The following is a 15,967-nucleotide window of genomic DNA, read 5'->3' on the forward strand; positions in this document are numbered from 1 at the left end:
GAGATTTTATTAAGAAAATGTGAAAATTGTAAATTTGTTGAAAAAAATCATTAAAATGAAATTATTTATATGTGTATTATTTTGTGCATTGAGACACAAGTGATTTAAGCAAATGTATAATTCAGCATCCTCAAAGTTCAATAAGATATATCGAATACTTTTCGAATATTTTTTTAAATTACTACATACATCAAATTGAAAATGTATAAAATGTTCGAAATTTAAAGTTTTTGTCAATTTATAACTTTTCCCGTATCTCTCAGGGGGTACAATCCAAAATAAAGGGGTTTATGGATGACGCCATATAAACAAACATATGTTCATAAATTTAAATAAATTTAAAAAAAAAATAATTTAAAAGCATAAAAAATTTAAAATAAAAACCATTTAAGTTATTTTCGAGTGTTGAAGAAAATGTCATTATTTCCAGCATATAAAGAAAAAGATGTTCTCGTTGAAGAAACCATGGTTGCGTCAACAAGTAATTTTTATTTTAGATTTCATTATTTTTTTTTTCTACATGACTTACATTTTAAAGGTTCCTGGCTGCAAAATTTCACTTTTGTTCAACAACAATTAGATAATCAAGATGTATCAATCAAAAAATCATTTATTAATGATACTGAAAGAGAAAAACATGTAACTTTACAAAACAAGGATTCAATAAGAAAAGAAGGTCGAAATTGCATTTTTTTTATTGATTGTAAACAACAAAAAATGTACCATAGTGTCGAAACGTTAAAACAACCAGGATGTCCGAATTACAGAGTTTCTGATTGTTACAAGTTCCCTATTCACTCAAAAAGATCAAAAAACTTTAAACGATATTATGCAGCTGTGAAAAAAATGATGAAAAAAGAAGGAGAACTAATAAAAGAACATGAAGATTTGGAGTACTATGAAAATTACCTTAAAGCAAACCCAAATGATGTGTCTCATTGGCTAAAATATATACAATCAAAAGAAAATAAGAAAACATCAGATATTTTTCAAAAAGAAAAATCAAAGTTAAAGGTGACAGAAAAAGCTTTGAAGCATAATCCAAAATCTGAACAATTACTAATTAAATATTTGGAACTGTTGCCAAAAGTGTATCCCACAGATGAGGTTCTACAATTGATACAAAATTTAATTAAGAACGAGCCAAATAACTTTCATCATTGGAAAGCACTGATTTTTCATAAACAAACGTCAATGTCACAATGCTTCGTCCCCGAAGTCCTACAAGAATATAAAAAGTGCATGCGCACCTTATTTTCTGTGGTAAAAAATGACGAAATTTTCATGAAAATTTTTAAGAATTGTGCTCTATTTTTACGTCAATCTGGGCTATATGAAAAATTTTTTTCCATAATACAATTAGTACTTAATCTTAATTTCATATCATCAAGAATATTTTTACAAAATAGCAGCCAGATCGATACAAATGTTGAGGAATATGAAGAAATCATCTTGAAATCTGGTCTACCATTGAATGAAATTTGGCTTCGTATAGAGAAACTACGTTCAGCGTATTATTTTCTTCCATGTGTAATTACTGACCTTCAAAGTGATCCACAACGAGTTGTATTGGACGAAGATATATGTGACTTGGCATTTCCATTAATCAATCAAACACAAAGATTTCACCTGTTTATCTTAGTACTCTATTTGATGAAATATCCATTTAATGGATGTTTATTTCATAATAATACCAGCATATTTTCAGAGGAAGAATATGGTAACGATAACATTGAAAATCTTTTAGTCACATTTTTAGATGTAAATCGCGAGCAAACCATGGATAAAGTTATATTTAACATCATAAATGACCTTCAAGATCCTCCTACATACATCAACAACAATCTTTCTCATAATATATATCGTGACATGTTATTTAATCTATTATTGATAGGTGCAACATGTTTTACAGAAAAACAAAATATGATTTTGTTTAAATTATACATTCAGCTTGAACGTATGCTGGCTGTTCTTGAGAAACTTTCTTCAAATAACTGTACTCTAACAAATGAATTTAAAAAAAATACTAGATATCGAATTAAAATGGCGATCAAAAAACTCAATTATCAAAATAACTTGCAGATATATGGTGATTACGCTTGGTTGAATTATGAAATTGATGGATTTTGCGCTGCTGAAAGTATTTTTATGAAAATAATACAACAAAATTTCTTGGATTCGAATGAGTTCAATAGTTTATGTATCTCTTATGTAGAACTGTTAATTTGTGAATCACAAAAAGAAAAAGCAATCTGCTTTTTGACTGGGTTCGTTCTTGGAGAAATAGCCTTTGTTAAATTTGTTGATGCGTATCAAAGTACAAAGAAATTATTGGTACAGAAAAAACTTGAAGCTTCTTTGGAAGAAGTTTTGAAGAATGAGGATTCATGTAATGCATTTGACATCGAGGACTATTTCATACAAAACAAAGATTTAGTAACGATAAAATCAAAGATTTATTACAAATTTCTAGTGAACTCTGTACAAGAAGTTCTAATTGAGGTACGGGTCTTGCTAGAGTTTTTTTCACAAAACACTTTAAACCATAGGTTTTTAAGAGAAAAAATATATGAAATAGCTACGTTTTTGCATAATTCCGAAGGTCGTAAAAATAAACTATTTTTACAATTAATCGCACAAGGATTAGTAGAGTTCCCACAAAATATATATTTTCTTCGGGCTATTGTTAGTGATCTTAGCAAATCCTGGATGGACATCAAAATACCAGTTATCAAAAATTCTACGATTAACTCTGTAATATTTCTTATGATTGCTTGTAAATATCGTTGTGCCAAATTTGATGAATCAAATGATTATGATGAAGCATATAAAAAAAGGATTTTGAATTTAATGGAGAATTCAACGAACAAGTTTTCTAAAGTCAGACAAAATGCACTAGTGTGGCGTTTATACATGAAAACTCTTTTTGACAATAATGATCCGAAGACTATGTCAATGTGTAGACGTGTTTTGTATGAAGCTCTGGATATTTGTCCGTGGCACAAAAGCTTATATCTAGATGGAGCATTTTTTTATCCGGAAGAACTATCACATTTATTAGACCTAATTTTAGAAAAACAAATAAGGATTCATGCTATTCCTGAAGAATTAGAAATCCTTCGAAAAGACTAATTTTTTTGTAACCATTTATTTGTTATTCATATTTTAATAAATAACAATTTTATCTTAGAATTTATTGTTTACTAAAACTTAAATGTAGTAGTGCTATTTAATTTTTTGCAATTTACTGTTGCTTTGCCATTTCAGCTGCTTGAATTGATTGTAGTTTTTTACCAATTCGCTCATGAATATCCAAATACTTAGCAACGCATCTGTCAATACAAACAGCTTCTCCTTTCCCTAGTTCTCCTTCGCTGTACTTTGGAGGAATACACTTCTTGTGACAAACATTTGTCATGCGATTATACAAGTCTGACATCATTTCTAACTCTACGTCTTGAACCATCTGTAGTTTTGCTTGATCTGTTTCACTTAGTTGAGACATTTTTATATCTTATAATTTAAGTAGTACAATGTTTAATCAAATTTGAATGTACTTAAATATATATTGTTTTTGTTTATGTCTCAAATCTGGTTGGGTATTCGTATTGTCCAATATTTGATTTTTTCATGCGTTCTCGTATTTTCATACTATCATAACGTTTACGATCAATTAACGATTTTGATAAGACAAATGAACTGATTCCAATCACAACTAAAGATGCCCTATGGAATAAAAAAAATATGTAAATTGTTATGTAACATGGAGAAAAATATGTGTACGCTTGCTTATTAGATTGTCTTTAAAATTGTTATTGAACTATAAAACTATTTTTTTTTTCGTTAACCAAATGTAAAAATGTATTCCATAATTGCTTATTTATTTTTTCCCCAAAAATATCTATGCATTATACATATTTTTTCAGAGTATTCAAATACATCTATGCAATTTAAATATTAATTATTTATTTACCAGCCAATTCCTATTTTTGCTGCGTTATTAAGTTGCATAATATGAGCAAAACATTGATCGTTTTGTCTTTAAACAATAATTTAATTTTTATTTTTTTAAATACTTATAATTATTTGCTTATTAAATTTATGTTCCATGTGCTACATGTGACAACTGACAGCCGCATGATGACATTTGACAACTTGCCTTATGTCGTAATAAAAATATTCAGATTTTTTCCAATTCTCAATTTTAATAAAAAAACTAAATTTAATATGGCTAACAGCAGATTAGAGAAAGTTGGAACAATTTTTACGCGAACAATGGGGTTGCTTAAAAGTGGTGCCCTCAAATCTGAAGATAAACCACTTTGGTACAATGTATTTAAGGCATTTCCACCAAAACTGGAGCCCCGCTTTGATAGACCCACACCATCAATCCCTCTGCAACATATTTTTTATGAGGAGGACAAAATACGAGCACGTTTCCATAAAGAAATGAAGCAGAACCAGAGCGTGTCCTTACTATCAGCACATGAAACAGAGACGGACATTTTTCTAAATATTTACAAAAAATTTGAAAGTCAAGGTGCTTTATCTGAGCATAAAATCTTTGAAACTTCTATTGAAATATTCCAACAACAACGACTCGAAAAAGGCGAGACAAACAAGGGAAATGAATTAGATGTTCCCAGCTTATCAACCAGATTTTCCAATGCAATGATACAAGAGAACTCGGAAACAAAAGAGCAAGTTGGAAGTATCAATATCAAAGATGTTTTCAAAAAATAGGTACGCGGAGATGTCGAATAGGAAAATAAAAAAAAGTACATATATTGTTATTTATGGCTTAGATTTTTATAATAGTACATAAATAAACCATAACAAACTTTGAAAAACAAAACCTAAATATTTACAAACACCATTATTAACACAGAAAAGATTATGGATTTTTGAATCTATGCTGACTTTACTGATTGTTATTTTCTTTTTCATTCATTATTTTAATAGATTGCGAAATTGTATCTGAGAGACAAATTAAAATAAACTATGCTACATAGCTGTATTCGTCACCAGAATTGGCTGTTCTTTCAATATATTGTTTGTCAATCAATGACTCGATGCATTTTTTGATCATCGTGATACTAGGGGCAAAGCTAACTTTTGTATGTGAAAGAATTTCTTGAATTAATTGATTGTGGCGTAAAACTTTTCTTGATTTCATAATACGAACAATAGCCGCTTGCAAATATAATTTTCTGTCTTCGTCGACAGCAGTTATGGTATGTTCCACTTCTTGTTGAGTTTCTTTCTGCAAAGCTGCTGTGATCTTAAATTTTGTTCGTTTATTCGAATAATCCAAATTAAGCTTTACTTCAGTTAAATCATCAAGTTTTTCAGAGTTTACTAGCAACAATTTAGACTCTATTAAGCTTTGAATATGCTTGTGAAAAGTTTCCATATTTAATTGAAGAGAATCCCGAATTTCCTTACATGTCAGAGAGTCACAATTTTCAAATAAGAGTAACATTGCCATTTGATACGTTTGCATTGTTATAATATAGGACTTTTTTAAGTATGATAGTTTTAATTCACTATGACAAAGATGATGCAACCAGGTCAACTTGCGTCCACTAAAACTATTGTTGTAGAACTTTTCGAACAAATTAATGGCTTTCTCAAATTCTTGTGGCACAGAGAACGGTATTGCCGTTTGAGATGGTCCTACGATACAAGAAAGATAATGAAACTGCTATCAATTTATGAAAACAAAAAAAAAACATATTTACCCAATGGCCATGCTCCTTGCTGGAGAATTTTAATGGATAAATTGATGCCCAGTTGGGTATTATCATTTTGTTTTAGGTAGTCAATGAATTTTGTATTTAGATCACAACTAACGGATATATCGGTAAACATTCTGTGCAATTTGCTGGTGAATTCATAGCCGCAAGCCTGTTTTAATCGATTTATCATTGTTTCTTCGGCATCCATACTTTGAGATTGTTCGTGAATAAGGCGTTTGGCCAGCATTCGACTATAAAACTTTTGAAAAATATCTTTATCTTCTACGTATTTAAATATTGTAACACTTTGTGCTAATTTTGTATCGATTTCACCTTCGGTGGATTTTGATTTCTTTAAGAGACTATCGCAATACTTTGCCACAAGCTCAGCACTTCGACATGGCTGTTTATCACTGATTCTCTTATTGATAACACTGGCACAAGCTTTGTCAAGGGCACTCAAAAACATGGGATCATTGTTAAAAATATCAAATATTAGTTTTTCATATTTTTGATGCACTTGTAACATGTTTTCTACAAATTGGACATGAATTGAGTCTCCCTTCATTGTCGATACTATTTCAATACCCTCATTTTTTATATGATCCAAAAACGTATGAATCAAATTTTTAAGCGCATCTTGAATGGGTTTCAACAAAATGTACAAGTGTTTCATGTCGTTCTTACGTTCGTTTGCGACAAAATTTTCCGAATATAAGAAATCTAAATGATTTGTAATCATATTGTCTTCAAAAACTTTGCGTAACTTGGGAATAGAACTAGTGTGCAAAAACTTTGCTGCACGTCTACTTTCTTCATCAAGTTGTTTTATTACTTCTTCCATATATTGGCTTACTGTGCAGCTTTGTAATAATTTCGAAGCTTCTGATTGGTAAAAAGTAGCACTTGCTTCTAAAATTGCTGTCTCAAAAATATCGTGATATAAATTCAGGTTGCCCTTTTTCTTGTAGTCCTCAACCAACACGAAACTTTGGATAACATCATGAACAACGGTGACAGTTTTTGAATCTACTTCATTTGTTGTACGATCTTTTAAAATTACTTCAAGTATTTGTGTCACGAGATCTTCTTTCAGTGAATCAATCATATACGTTTTCCAAATATCAAGTCCCAATTCTCCTATTTCCATTTGGTCTTGAGTATCCGTCTGGCTCCCATACACCAATTCAGCATCCGATAGTTTTTGTTTTTTAATATGTTGTTGATTTAGATACATGTATAAATAATTAAGATATTCAATACCTTTACTATACTCATTCCATGCGCGAAAGTATCTAAAGAGCAAACTATCTGCAGAATCGCCTCCATCTGACGAACGTATGGTTGTCGCAACTTTTGTTTTCAATAAATTTTGCACATGATTTTCAAGAAAGGTCTTTGTTTCAGTATACAATTTATCGGCTAACGGTTGTGGATAAGCTACACATATTGCGTATACATCGCCAAAACGATTGTTCCACACGTCTCTCTTTACAACACCTAAGGTTATGACCTCCTTTACAGTTTCTTTTATTTCGGTCCATGTTTCATCGAAATTCACTTGTCTTGGTTGCAATGACATCATTTATGTACTACAAATGAGAAGGAAAATTTTTCATAGAGGTAATTTTAATTTGGTAATGTGAAAAAAAAAATCTCAACCTTTGTCACGGACAAACAGAAAATTTATTTTGTACTCATATTAAGGATATTAAACGAACCTTTGCTAAATACAATTAGAGAATTATTTACGGTTTTAATTGAAAAACTATTGCTGTGATTGACCTATTTTTTGTTATGATATTTAAATATTTATAAATAAATAAGTAAATTTATTTAAAAATTGACATTTGGTTACAAATTTCTACTTGTTAATTCAAGCTTGTCATTATTGTTGAATCAGAAATATATGACAAATCTTCACTTAAATAAATAGTATTTGAATACTTATGAAAATGTTTATTTAAATATTTTAAAAAAAATAATAATGCATTTATCAAAACCATTAATTATTATAAAGCAAAATAAATACTAAATTTTCATAAAATATGATTTGATTTAATTCGTTTACTATTCTTTAAAATAAATAATTTTTGCCCCAACACATGTTACAGTGTAACTTTTTTATTCATATACATATATTATAAGAGCAATAAAAATCTATGTAGATTCCCACAGTTTTCGTCCAAAAAGGCTCCTAACTATTTGTAGAAAAAATTTGTATTTTAAGAATTGTATTCAAATTTTGTGTTTTTTTTTAAGTAAATACCTATCTAAAAAAAATTAAAAAAATAAATATTTAAATATTATTAATAATTGAATATTAATATTTATTTTTGAATCTTTTTAATTGTTAAGACCTTTTCTCGTAAGCAATGATATAAATAAAACATTTTGAAATTTGGTTTTTAGAAAAAAAATGATACTAGGTATTATGTATATTAAAAAGAATTTGAGTTATTACACTTAAGCCGTTACTTTAAAGCCGACATTTAACAAATTTTAACAAAAAACGAGAATGAATTGCATTCGTTTATAAAACGAATGACTTGACCGCATTTCAATGTGTTCAATTCCATGATTTTTCATGGATTTTTTGAGTTTTCCCGAATATTTTTATTAATTTTTACTTTTCATGTTACTCACAAGACTCTCCTAAACATTTTAAAATTTTGAAGTTTTTCCGATTTTCCATGAATTTTCCTGAAGTTTTCCACTAATTTTCATCGACAACAGTTTTCAAAACACGAATTTAAATTTCCAACGGATAATTTTTTTAAACATACTGTCAAATCTGAAAGACGGAAGGACGACATCACGAGCACAAAACCGCATTTTTTTCAAAAAAAAAAAAAAAAATTAAATGCGGTGAAAAACGGTTGTAAAACAAATTAGGTATTTTGGGAGGTTTGTCTAATTAAATAGTATTTAAATAATTCTAAGGCTTCAATTAAAATGGGAATTATAAAACTATTACTAAGCTGATGTTTTTTGAATAATACACGTTAATTTTATTCACTGCATTCCACAAGAGGGAAATCAATGATTTTTTTCATCGAACGCGTTCAGTAAGTTAAATAAGATTATTCGAATAAGATGTTCGATTTATCGAAAAACATCACAAATGTTAAAATATGTGTTAAAAGTCAAAAATATTCTTCAAATAACACAATTATGATGGAAAAACTATTACGGAAAAAAAATCATGATGGAAGCGATGAGCATTCAAAAGATAAAACTTTTTGTAAATATCAGTATTTATAAAATTTAATATTTTTATTAGAAGTACATTTTAAAAACATCTTGTACCACATTTCATAAAATTCGTGATGAATAATATTCTTCCTTCTAATATTCAGAATCTATGTACAAAATGTGGAAAAAAAAATGGAAAATCTTTTGATTTTTGTATCAGCATTACAATCATTAATGAAAATTTGGGAATAGTCAACGTGCAGTATTCAAAAAGGCAGTGATGCGCATGTCTCGCCGAAAATGTGATAACCGTCAGTTCGTGTGTGGCGAACTAACACATATAAATTAATAACAATACAGGGTGTGTATTGAGAAACATTTAAAATAGAATTTTACGATGCATTTATGACAAATTACTTTGTATGTATTAATTTCGAACTTTGTATTTGCCCTTATCTAAATTGCTAATGCTCATCATTTGAAGAGGAATCAGATATAAAATATTCAATATTCAAAAAGGTGAAATGGAAGAAGCTGTTGGTTCTAACTGTCACGCATTCATGCATTTACTAACAACATTACACGAAAATTATGGAAATTGAAAATTTCGACCAGTTAGCCTGATAGACAAACTCTCTGTGTCGTTTTCATTTGTCATGTTTTTTTTCTTTTCGCACACACATAAATGGTGGATGTCTAATAAATACAAACATATTTAATACATATACTAAATTAATTGTGTAGACAAAATTCGAAAACCTTAATCAATCGAAGTGGCGTGTTCACACCGCAGTTGTCGCCTAAAGTTGAGAGAAATGGGCTGTATTATGGAGTGGTTCGGCATATTTGCCACAATTACTTTACTACTACAAATATTTAAAAAAGTTTTCCCGTGGTTTTACGAAAATATTCTCGCTCCTCGTTATTCGAGGCTTTCACTGAAAAAGTTTGGAAAATGGGCCGGTAAGTCAATATTGTCTGCATGTATATTATTTTCTAAGATTTTTCTACAGCTCAAAAAGAAAAAAAAAAGTAATTATGTACAGCAAAAGTGTCGCTTTTTCATACAGAAATAATTTTATAACTGTAGCCGAACATTTTAAAAATTAGTTAAATGATATTTACTATATGTATACATATAGTAATAATCCATGCATTTATTTTATCGACCTTTTCGAAATAAAATCATACCTCAAAATGAAAATGAAATTATAATATTAATTGTACATGAAATTTTGTTTTTTGTATAATCAAGAACACTAAATATGAGTCACAGTTCAAAGTGCATAAACAAAAGATGATGCAATTAAGTGATGTATACTTTGACAAATTATGATCAACCTTTAATTAATCATTTAAAAGCTTTAAATAAATGAATTCAGGCAAATGTTATAATAAAAAATCAAAAACACGTCACTTACGTCAAAGCTTGATACATTGTTTTGAAAAATATTATCATATTATATAAACTTTCGCCAATAATCGATGACAAACTTTTACTAATGTTACGTTACAAAGTGCCAAAATGCAAAAATTTAGGAAAATATTTTTAATTTGAACAAGCTATACCTAAAGATATTTATTTAATTTTTATTACAATACTTTTACAGTGATAACGGGAGCTACAGATGGAATCGGAAAAGAATATGCTAAAAATGTAAGTCTAAAATTGCTAATCATTCACACCAATAACATAGACAGTAGGTATTTCTACTTTCTATCAAGACATTTCAAAAAAATAAAACCCAATTGTTAGAAATTTAAAAGCGAAAGTTATGTCTATATATTTAGAAGCAGTTTTTATTATTCTTCTGACTATTTAAATAAATACATACATACATACATATAAATATTACATACATACATTAAAAAGTACAAACTAGACATATCGTATTAAAAATATTATTAAAATTGATAAAAAAAAATTATGCGAGTATGCTAGGGTAACACAAATTCCAAAGTCTCAAATTTTAAATATTTAAATGTATTATATTTTTAGCTGGCCAAAAATGGCGTGAACGTTGTTTTAATCAGCAGGACAATATCAAAATTGGAAGATGTTGCAAAAGAGATCAAAGCAGAATTCACCGTGGAGACACGTATAATTGATGTTGACTTCAAAAATGGTCCTGAAATTTATGAAAAAATCGAAAAAAATATTCAAGACTTGGAAGTTGGGATTTTAGTGAATAATGTTGGAATGTCCTATACATCTCCAGAATATTTTCTTTCAATTCCTAATCGTGACTCGCTTCTTGTAGACTTGATTCAATGCAATATTACTTCAGTTTTAAATATGACTAAAATGCTTTTGCCTAAAATGGTGGAAAGAAACTGTGGTGTGGTCATTAATATTTCCTCTTTATCGGCTGTCATTCCTGCTCCTTTGATAAGTGTTTACGCCGCAACAAAGTCTTTTGTTGATAAATTTTCAGATGATTTAGCAACAGAGTACAAAAATCGAGGTATTGTTATTCAAAGTGTATTGCCCGGTCCTGTGGCGACAAATATGTCCAAAATCAAAAAACCGACGTGGATGGCACCTTCAGCAAAACAATTTGTAGGTTCAGCAATCAAGACTCTAGGAATTTCGTCTCATACTACTGGCTATTATCCACATTCAATATTGAAATTATCTATTGACGCGATTGATTTTTTTTCTCCGTCATATGCTCGCAATATTTCATTAAAAACGATAGAAAACATTAGAAAAAGAGCAATTAAACGCAAAGAAGCTAATAGAAACAAAGATAACAAAAACAACTAAACAAATTGTTGTACAGAACACATACAGAATATGAAATTGAAAAAATTCATATTACTTATTATTTTTTAAATAATTCAACACAAATTAATATAATTTTTGAGTCACACAATAAATATATATTTGTTTTTATTTTTTGCATTTACATATTTATAAACGACATTAAAACGAATTACATTGTAATTCGACATTTAAAAGATATCGAATCGACTTGTATAATCTATTTCGACAATTTTTATTTCGGCATCAACGACATGATTTACATTAAAATAAATTCCATGCAAAATGTATTGCATATCTCAGATTAACTTGTAGAATTCAATTTAACATACGGAAATTATATTTCTTAATTGGGGTCCTCACAATGAGTGTTGAAACTGTTGGAATTGGAATTTGAGTTAAAATTATTGAAAAGTTTGTATGGGATTTCGTTTCAACAATTGTTCAAATTTCCAACAGCAAAATTTTTGTTCCAACGATTGAAATTGTTGAAAAGACTAAGACAAAGAAGAACTTTGACAGAAGTTGTCAAACGGATATTTTTTGAAAAATCGGTTATTTTTAGTTTTCTGGCAATTTTGAACCACTTATGCGAAATTTCCTTCATTAAGCCCGCAAATATGAAATTTTTAAAAATAAATTAATTTCAGTGTTTATATGCATTTGATGAAGCTTTCATACTTAAAGGCGTTGATAAAATGCAAAACAGGATGAATTTCATTGTTTCTTTTATTTAGAATATATTTTAAAATATAATATTTAATATGTACATATATATGAGAAATATATATGTATATAAATAATGAAGGTACACACTAAAAATTACAACCTATATAAATTTGTATGATATTGAATAAAATCCTAGTTGTAAAAAAGAGTATATAAAATGTAATATCGACTCTAAAGTGGTACAATAAACTACGTTTTACTCAATCTTATGTTTAAGTTAGTTTTTTTTATTTAAAATTTAAGGCACCACACTGACAGTGTTTTCGTAATGACATCTTTATTATTCTTTCTAGTTCTTTCACAGATTCATTAAAATTGAATCATTTCATCTGTATAATATCTAGCTATTTTCGATGTTCGATTATTGTTTAATAAATCTACAATTGCTTAATAATTGTAGGGTCCATATTGAGATCCATGGTAATATGGCTGTGGATATATTTGATGTGGAAATTGCGGGTATGCATACGGTGCTTGTTTTTGAGGATAAACTGGAATTTTTTTTTAATTTTAGGTAACTTCTTTAAATATGTTCAATATAAATTACCTGGCATTAAGTATTGCAAATTTAGTTGCTCTTCCTTTTCTCTTTCACTACGTAAACAAACAGCAGCACCTGATAATAAAATTGCTGCAATAAGACTAGAGGCAACGCCAGCCCAAGCAACGATATATGACCAGTCATATGAGATACGTGTGTTATCTTTTAAAACCTAAATAATGTATTAATTAATAAATGTTTTTTTAATTCGATTATATGCCGATATTTGATTAACCCCGCTCTAATTTAAAGCTTTTCTTTCGTGTCCTGATAAAAAATTATGAAAATTATAAAATAATATAGAAAATTTTTTTTTCTTAATAGACGTCATCAGTTATTAATGGTGTTGAATGTGACTTTGAAATTACGAAACTTAATATATAGAAACGAAAATAAAATTCACTCACAGATACCCAAGCTTGATAATATTCATCTCCAACAGCTTTTTCTTTTTCGAAAAATTCTACGGTATGCCATAGCCCCATTGCACCCGAGGCAAGTAGACAAGTTAAAAATAGTAGAATCGAAGTTGCAGTAATAGCTCCAGTCGAACGTTTCCAACATCCAGATAATCCAGTCCAAAAGGCACAAAACACCGAAATAAAACTGTGAAATAATCTTATAGTTTTACATAAAGAATAACCACACTTTACTTTACACTTTACCTTAAAATAAATAACGCAATAACAGATCTCGCTAAATGTAAGCGTGTCATGGCATCTTCTTCACTAACGTTGGCCCCTTCGATGGAAGTGGGAAAGTAATCTATGTTGGAACAGTGTGTCTCAACAGGAGATAAATATATTTCCACTTTAAAATAAAAAAAAACTTATATGAGTATAAATACAATTTTAATTTAAATACCGGGATTAATTTTTAACTCTTTGACGACATGAGGGACATAGGTGTCCAATTTACATACTTTGTTAACTTTCAAGAGCTTATTTTAAATACTCTAAAAAACTTATTTTACTTCTTTAATCGTCGTATTTTATCAACTAAGTAATTCCGGCCGCCAAAAAGTTAAATCAATACTTTCTCTGTTCCTATTTTGCTCATGGAAATATTTCTTCATGAATATTAAAGACTTGATTTTATCGAAACAAATAGATTGTTTCATACATGATTGTTTCACATTTAAATTAACATACAACATATTAAATTTACTTACCAGAAGATGCTGGTGGTCTCTCTTTAGGATAACAATTTCGGAATAAACCTCTAGTTCTCGTGTAAAAGTAGTATTTGGAGTTGATATTTTCTAATAATGATTGTGCATCAGGATGTCGCGTTGCAAAATCCTGAAATACAAATAAAAGATATAGTGTACATATTAATTCTTTATGTAAATAATGACACTTTTTTTGTTTCGATGATAAAGAATTTCAACGTTGATAAAACTTGCATTAGTTTAATACCTAATAGTATTTCAATTAATAAATAAATACATACAAAAGATTTTATTAATAAACAAGCAAGAAACTTTTTATTTATTGAGAATAGGAAAAACGAGATGGAAATTAAAAAAAAAAGAAAAATATATTTGTAATGAAAATGGTTTCTTCTTTTTCTAACCAATACAAACAAACACCTGTTTTTATCTTTCATCCATGACTGAATATTAACATATTTATATACATATATATATATATATATATATTGTTTTGAAGCTACATTTGTACTTGAATAGCTATACCTATGTATGAATGTGGTAATCCTACATTCCATTTGAACATTCAAATTGTTAAGTGATCGTCATCTTTGAGTAGACTTGTAAAAAACCTGTTTTTCTTATGATTTTTTATGCATATATGTACGTGCGCTTGCATACTTGATAAATGTTCTTTTTTCCAATTTCATATAAAAAAAAATATCTTTTTATTTTTCAGGAAAACTCATTAAAATGAAATCATCAATTTAATGAAATGCTTACACACACATCGATGCAGTTAGCAACATTGAAAGAAAACATCTCACTTATTCGCTTTCCCCAAAGGTTATTGAACAATCTTTAATGTACGGACACCATATGTGTCTGTGTTGATTTTCTATTTAAAATCTATTTACTTAATTGAATGTTAAACTAAGACTTACCTGAATATTATTCCGTTTAACTTCGAAACTTATCCAATTGTCGGTAGAAAATCCAATAGCTAGCAAAGCTACTGCTAGAATCGATAAAATCGTAGCTAAAGACAAAGTAACTGCTGAGCAAGGCATCTTTATTTTGTCCTTAATTGATTTTTAATGTACACTCAAATTTTTCTATTTTTTTTATTTTCAATACTCAGCAGTTAAAAAACAATACGAAAAGTAATACCTACTGGCACGACAACGTAAAGAAACAAAGTTGGACGAAACTTGGATTAGCACATTGACAAATTGGTTGAATTAGCAAATGCTCATTTGTAACAGCAATTTTAACCTGCTAATTCAAAATTTACATTAATCACTGAAAACCCAAATCACTTTTCACCGTTCTTCGAAGAAGATTGCTGATAATGAATGATATTCACTGATATACATGAGTAAATAAAAGTCGTTAGAAAATTGGACAATTAAAAAAAAATAGGTATATTTCATATATTTTTATTTATTTATTTAAATTACTACTTAGTGATTTGTCGTAACACAATATAAAACATTTTTGGTATTGGTATTAAATAAGACTGCTCCAAATAAAACTCTATAGTTTTGTCTGATGTCTCATTTTAAAAGTCAAAAATCCAATGGGGCAAAATAAAAAAAAGGTCGAAATTTCATCAAAAATTACCGATTTTTCAAGAAATTTTCATGAAAATTGTCTAATTTTTAGTAATTGAAAATCGTATTTGACATGATATTTTGACCGTTATTTTTATGAATGATATTAATTTTTTTTTTAATTTTTATTAAATAGTTTTTACTTAAATCAAATTTTAATAAATACATTAAATGATAAACTCAAAACAACAAAAATATTGATTACCTAACTATAATTTTTTTTTTTAAATTTAAAAA

At 28.4% G+C, this 15,967-nt stretch overlaps 4 protein-coding genes across 5 annotated transcripts; 2 read left to right on the forward strand and 2 right to left on the reverse strand.

The window, feature by feature from the left end:
* The first annotated feature begins 345 nt into the window (after positions 1–345).
* Positions 346–3,168, forward strand: LOC134835722 (nuclear exosome regulator NRDE2). The gene is made up of 2 exons (XM_063850653.1): positions 346–481; positions 539–3,168. The coding sequence occupies exons 1-2, from the start codon at positions 415–417 to the stop codon at positions 3,130–3,132; spliced, it is 2,661 nt and encodes an 886-aa protein (XP_063706723.1). The 5' UTR covers positions 346–414; the 3' UTR covers positions 3,133–3,168.
* A 1,348-nt stretch (positions 3,169–4,516) lies between these two features.
* Positions 4,517–7,594, reverse strand: LOC134835723 (cullin-2). 2 transcript variants are annotated; one of them, XM_063850654.1, is made up of 3 exons: positions 7,460–7,594; positions 5,742–7,330; positions 4,517–5,676 (listed from the first exon to the last, which is right to left on the reverse strand). In XM_063850654.1, exons 2-3 carry the CDS (start codon positions 7,321–7,323, stop codon positions 5,000–5,002), a joined length of 2,259 nt encoding a protein of 752 aa, XP_063706724.1. In that variant the 5' UTR covers positions 7,324–7,330; positions 7,460–7,594; the 3' UTR covers positions 4,517–4,999. The 2 variants fall into 2 exon arrangements, with proteins under 2 accessions (XP_063706724.1, XP_063706725.1); XM_063850655.1 differs by having other exon boundaries at positions 7,401–7,533.
* A 2,041-nt stretch (positions 7,595–9,635) lies between these two features.
* Positions 9,636–11,829, forward strand: LOC134833565 (very-long-chain 3-oxoacyl-CoA reductase-like). Its single transcript, XM_063847926.1, has 3 exons — positions 9,636–9,896; positions 10,544–10,590; positions 10,933–11,829. The coding sequence occupies exons 1-3, from the start codon at positions 9,749–9,751 to the stop codon at positions 11,698–11,700; spliced, it is 963 nt and encodes a 320-aa protein (XP_063703996.1). The 5' UTR covers positions 9,636–9,748; the 3' UTR covers positions 11,701–11,829.
* Positions 11,830–12,678: 849 nt separating this feature from the next.
* Positions 12,679–15,318, reverse strand: LOC134833567 (transmembrane protein 235). The gene is made up of 6 exons (XM_063847927.1): positions 15,062–15,318; positions 14,139–14,268; positions 13,633–13,777; positions 13,375–13,573; positions 12,974–13,139; positions 12,679–12,917 (listed from the first exon to the last, which is right to left on the reverse strand). Exons 1-6 carry the CDS (start codon positions 15,185–15,187, stop codon positions 12,814–12,816), a joined length of 870 nt encoding a protein of 289 aa, XP_063703997.1. The 5' UTR covers positions 15,188–15,318; the 3' UTR covers positions 12,679–12,813.
* Positions 15,319–15,967: the final 649 nt, after the last annotated feature.

This window comes from Culicoides brevitarsis, chromosome 3 (assembly GCF_036172545.1).
Source record: "Culicoides brevitarsis isolate CSIRO-B50_1 chromosome 3, AGI_CSIRO_Cbre_v1, whole genome shotgun sequence".
Lineage (NCBI taxonomy): Eukaryota > Metazoa > Arthropoda > Insecta > Diptera > Ceratopogonidae > Culicoides > Culicoides brevitarsis.

Excerpts from the sequence above, each read along its gene's own strand:
- LOC134835722 (XM_063850653.1), top strand. The coding sequence starts at position 415 with ATGTCATTATTTCCAGCATATAAAGAAAAAGATGTTCTCGTTGAAGAA. Across the intron at positions 482-538 it reads AACCATGGTTGCGTCAACAA|GTTCCTGGCTGCAAAATTTC; the intron begins GTAATTTTTATT and ends TACATTTTAAAG.
- LOC134835723 (XM_063850654.1), bottom strand. The coding sequence starts at position 7,323 with ATGATGTCATTGCAACCAAGACAAGTGAATTTCGATGAAACATGGACC. Across the intron at positions 5,677-5,741 it reads GCAAGGAGCATGGCCATTGG|GACCATCTCAAACGGCAATA; the intron begins GTAAATATGTTT and ends CTTGTATCGTAG.
- LOC134833565 (XM_063847926.1), top strand. The coding sequence starts at position 9,749 with ATGGGCTGTATTATGGAGTGGTTCGGCATATTTGCCACAATTACTTTA. Across the intron at positions 9,897-10,543 it reads AAAGTTTGGAAAATGGGCCG|TGATAACGGGAGCTACAGAT; the intron begins GTAAGTCAATAT and ends ATACTTTTACAG. Across the intron at positions 10,591-10,932 it reads GAAAAGAATATGCTAAAAAT|CTGGCCAAAAATGGCGTGAA; the intron begins GTAAGTCTAAAA and ends TTATATTTTTAG.
- LOC134833567 (XM_063847927.1), bottom strand. The coding sequence starts at position 15,187 with ATGCCTTGCTCAGCAGTTACTTTGTCTTTAGCTACGATTTTATCGATT. Across the intron at positions 14,269-15,061 it reads TTAAACGGAATAATATTCAG|GATTTTGCAACGCGACATCC; the intron begins GTAAGTCTTAGT and ends TTTGTATTTCAG. Across the intron at positions 13,574-13,632 it reads ATTGCGTTATTTATTTTAAG|TTTTATTTCGGTGTTTTGTG; the intron begins GTAAAGTGTAAA and ends ATTATTTCACAG.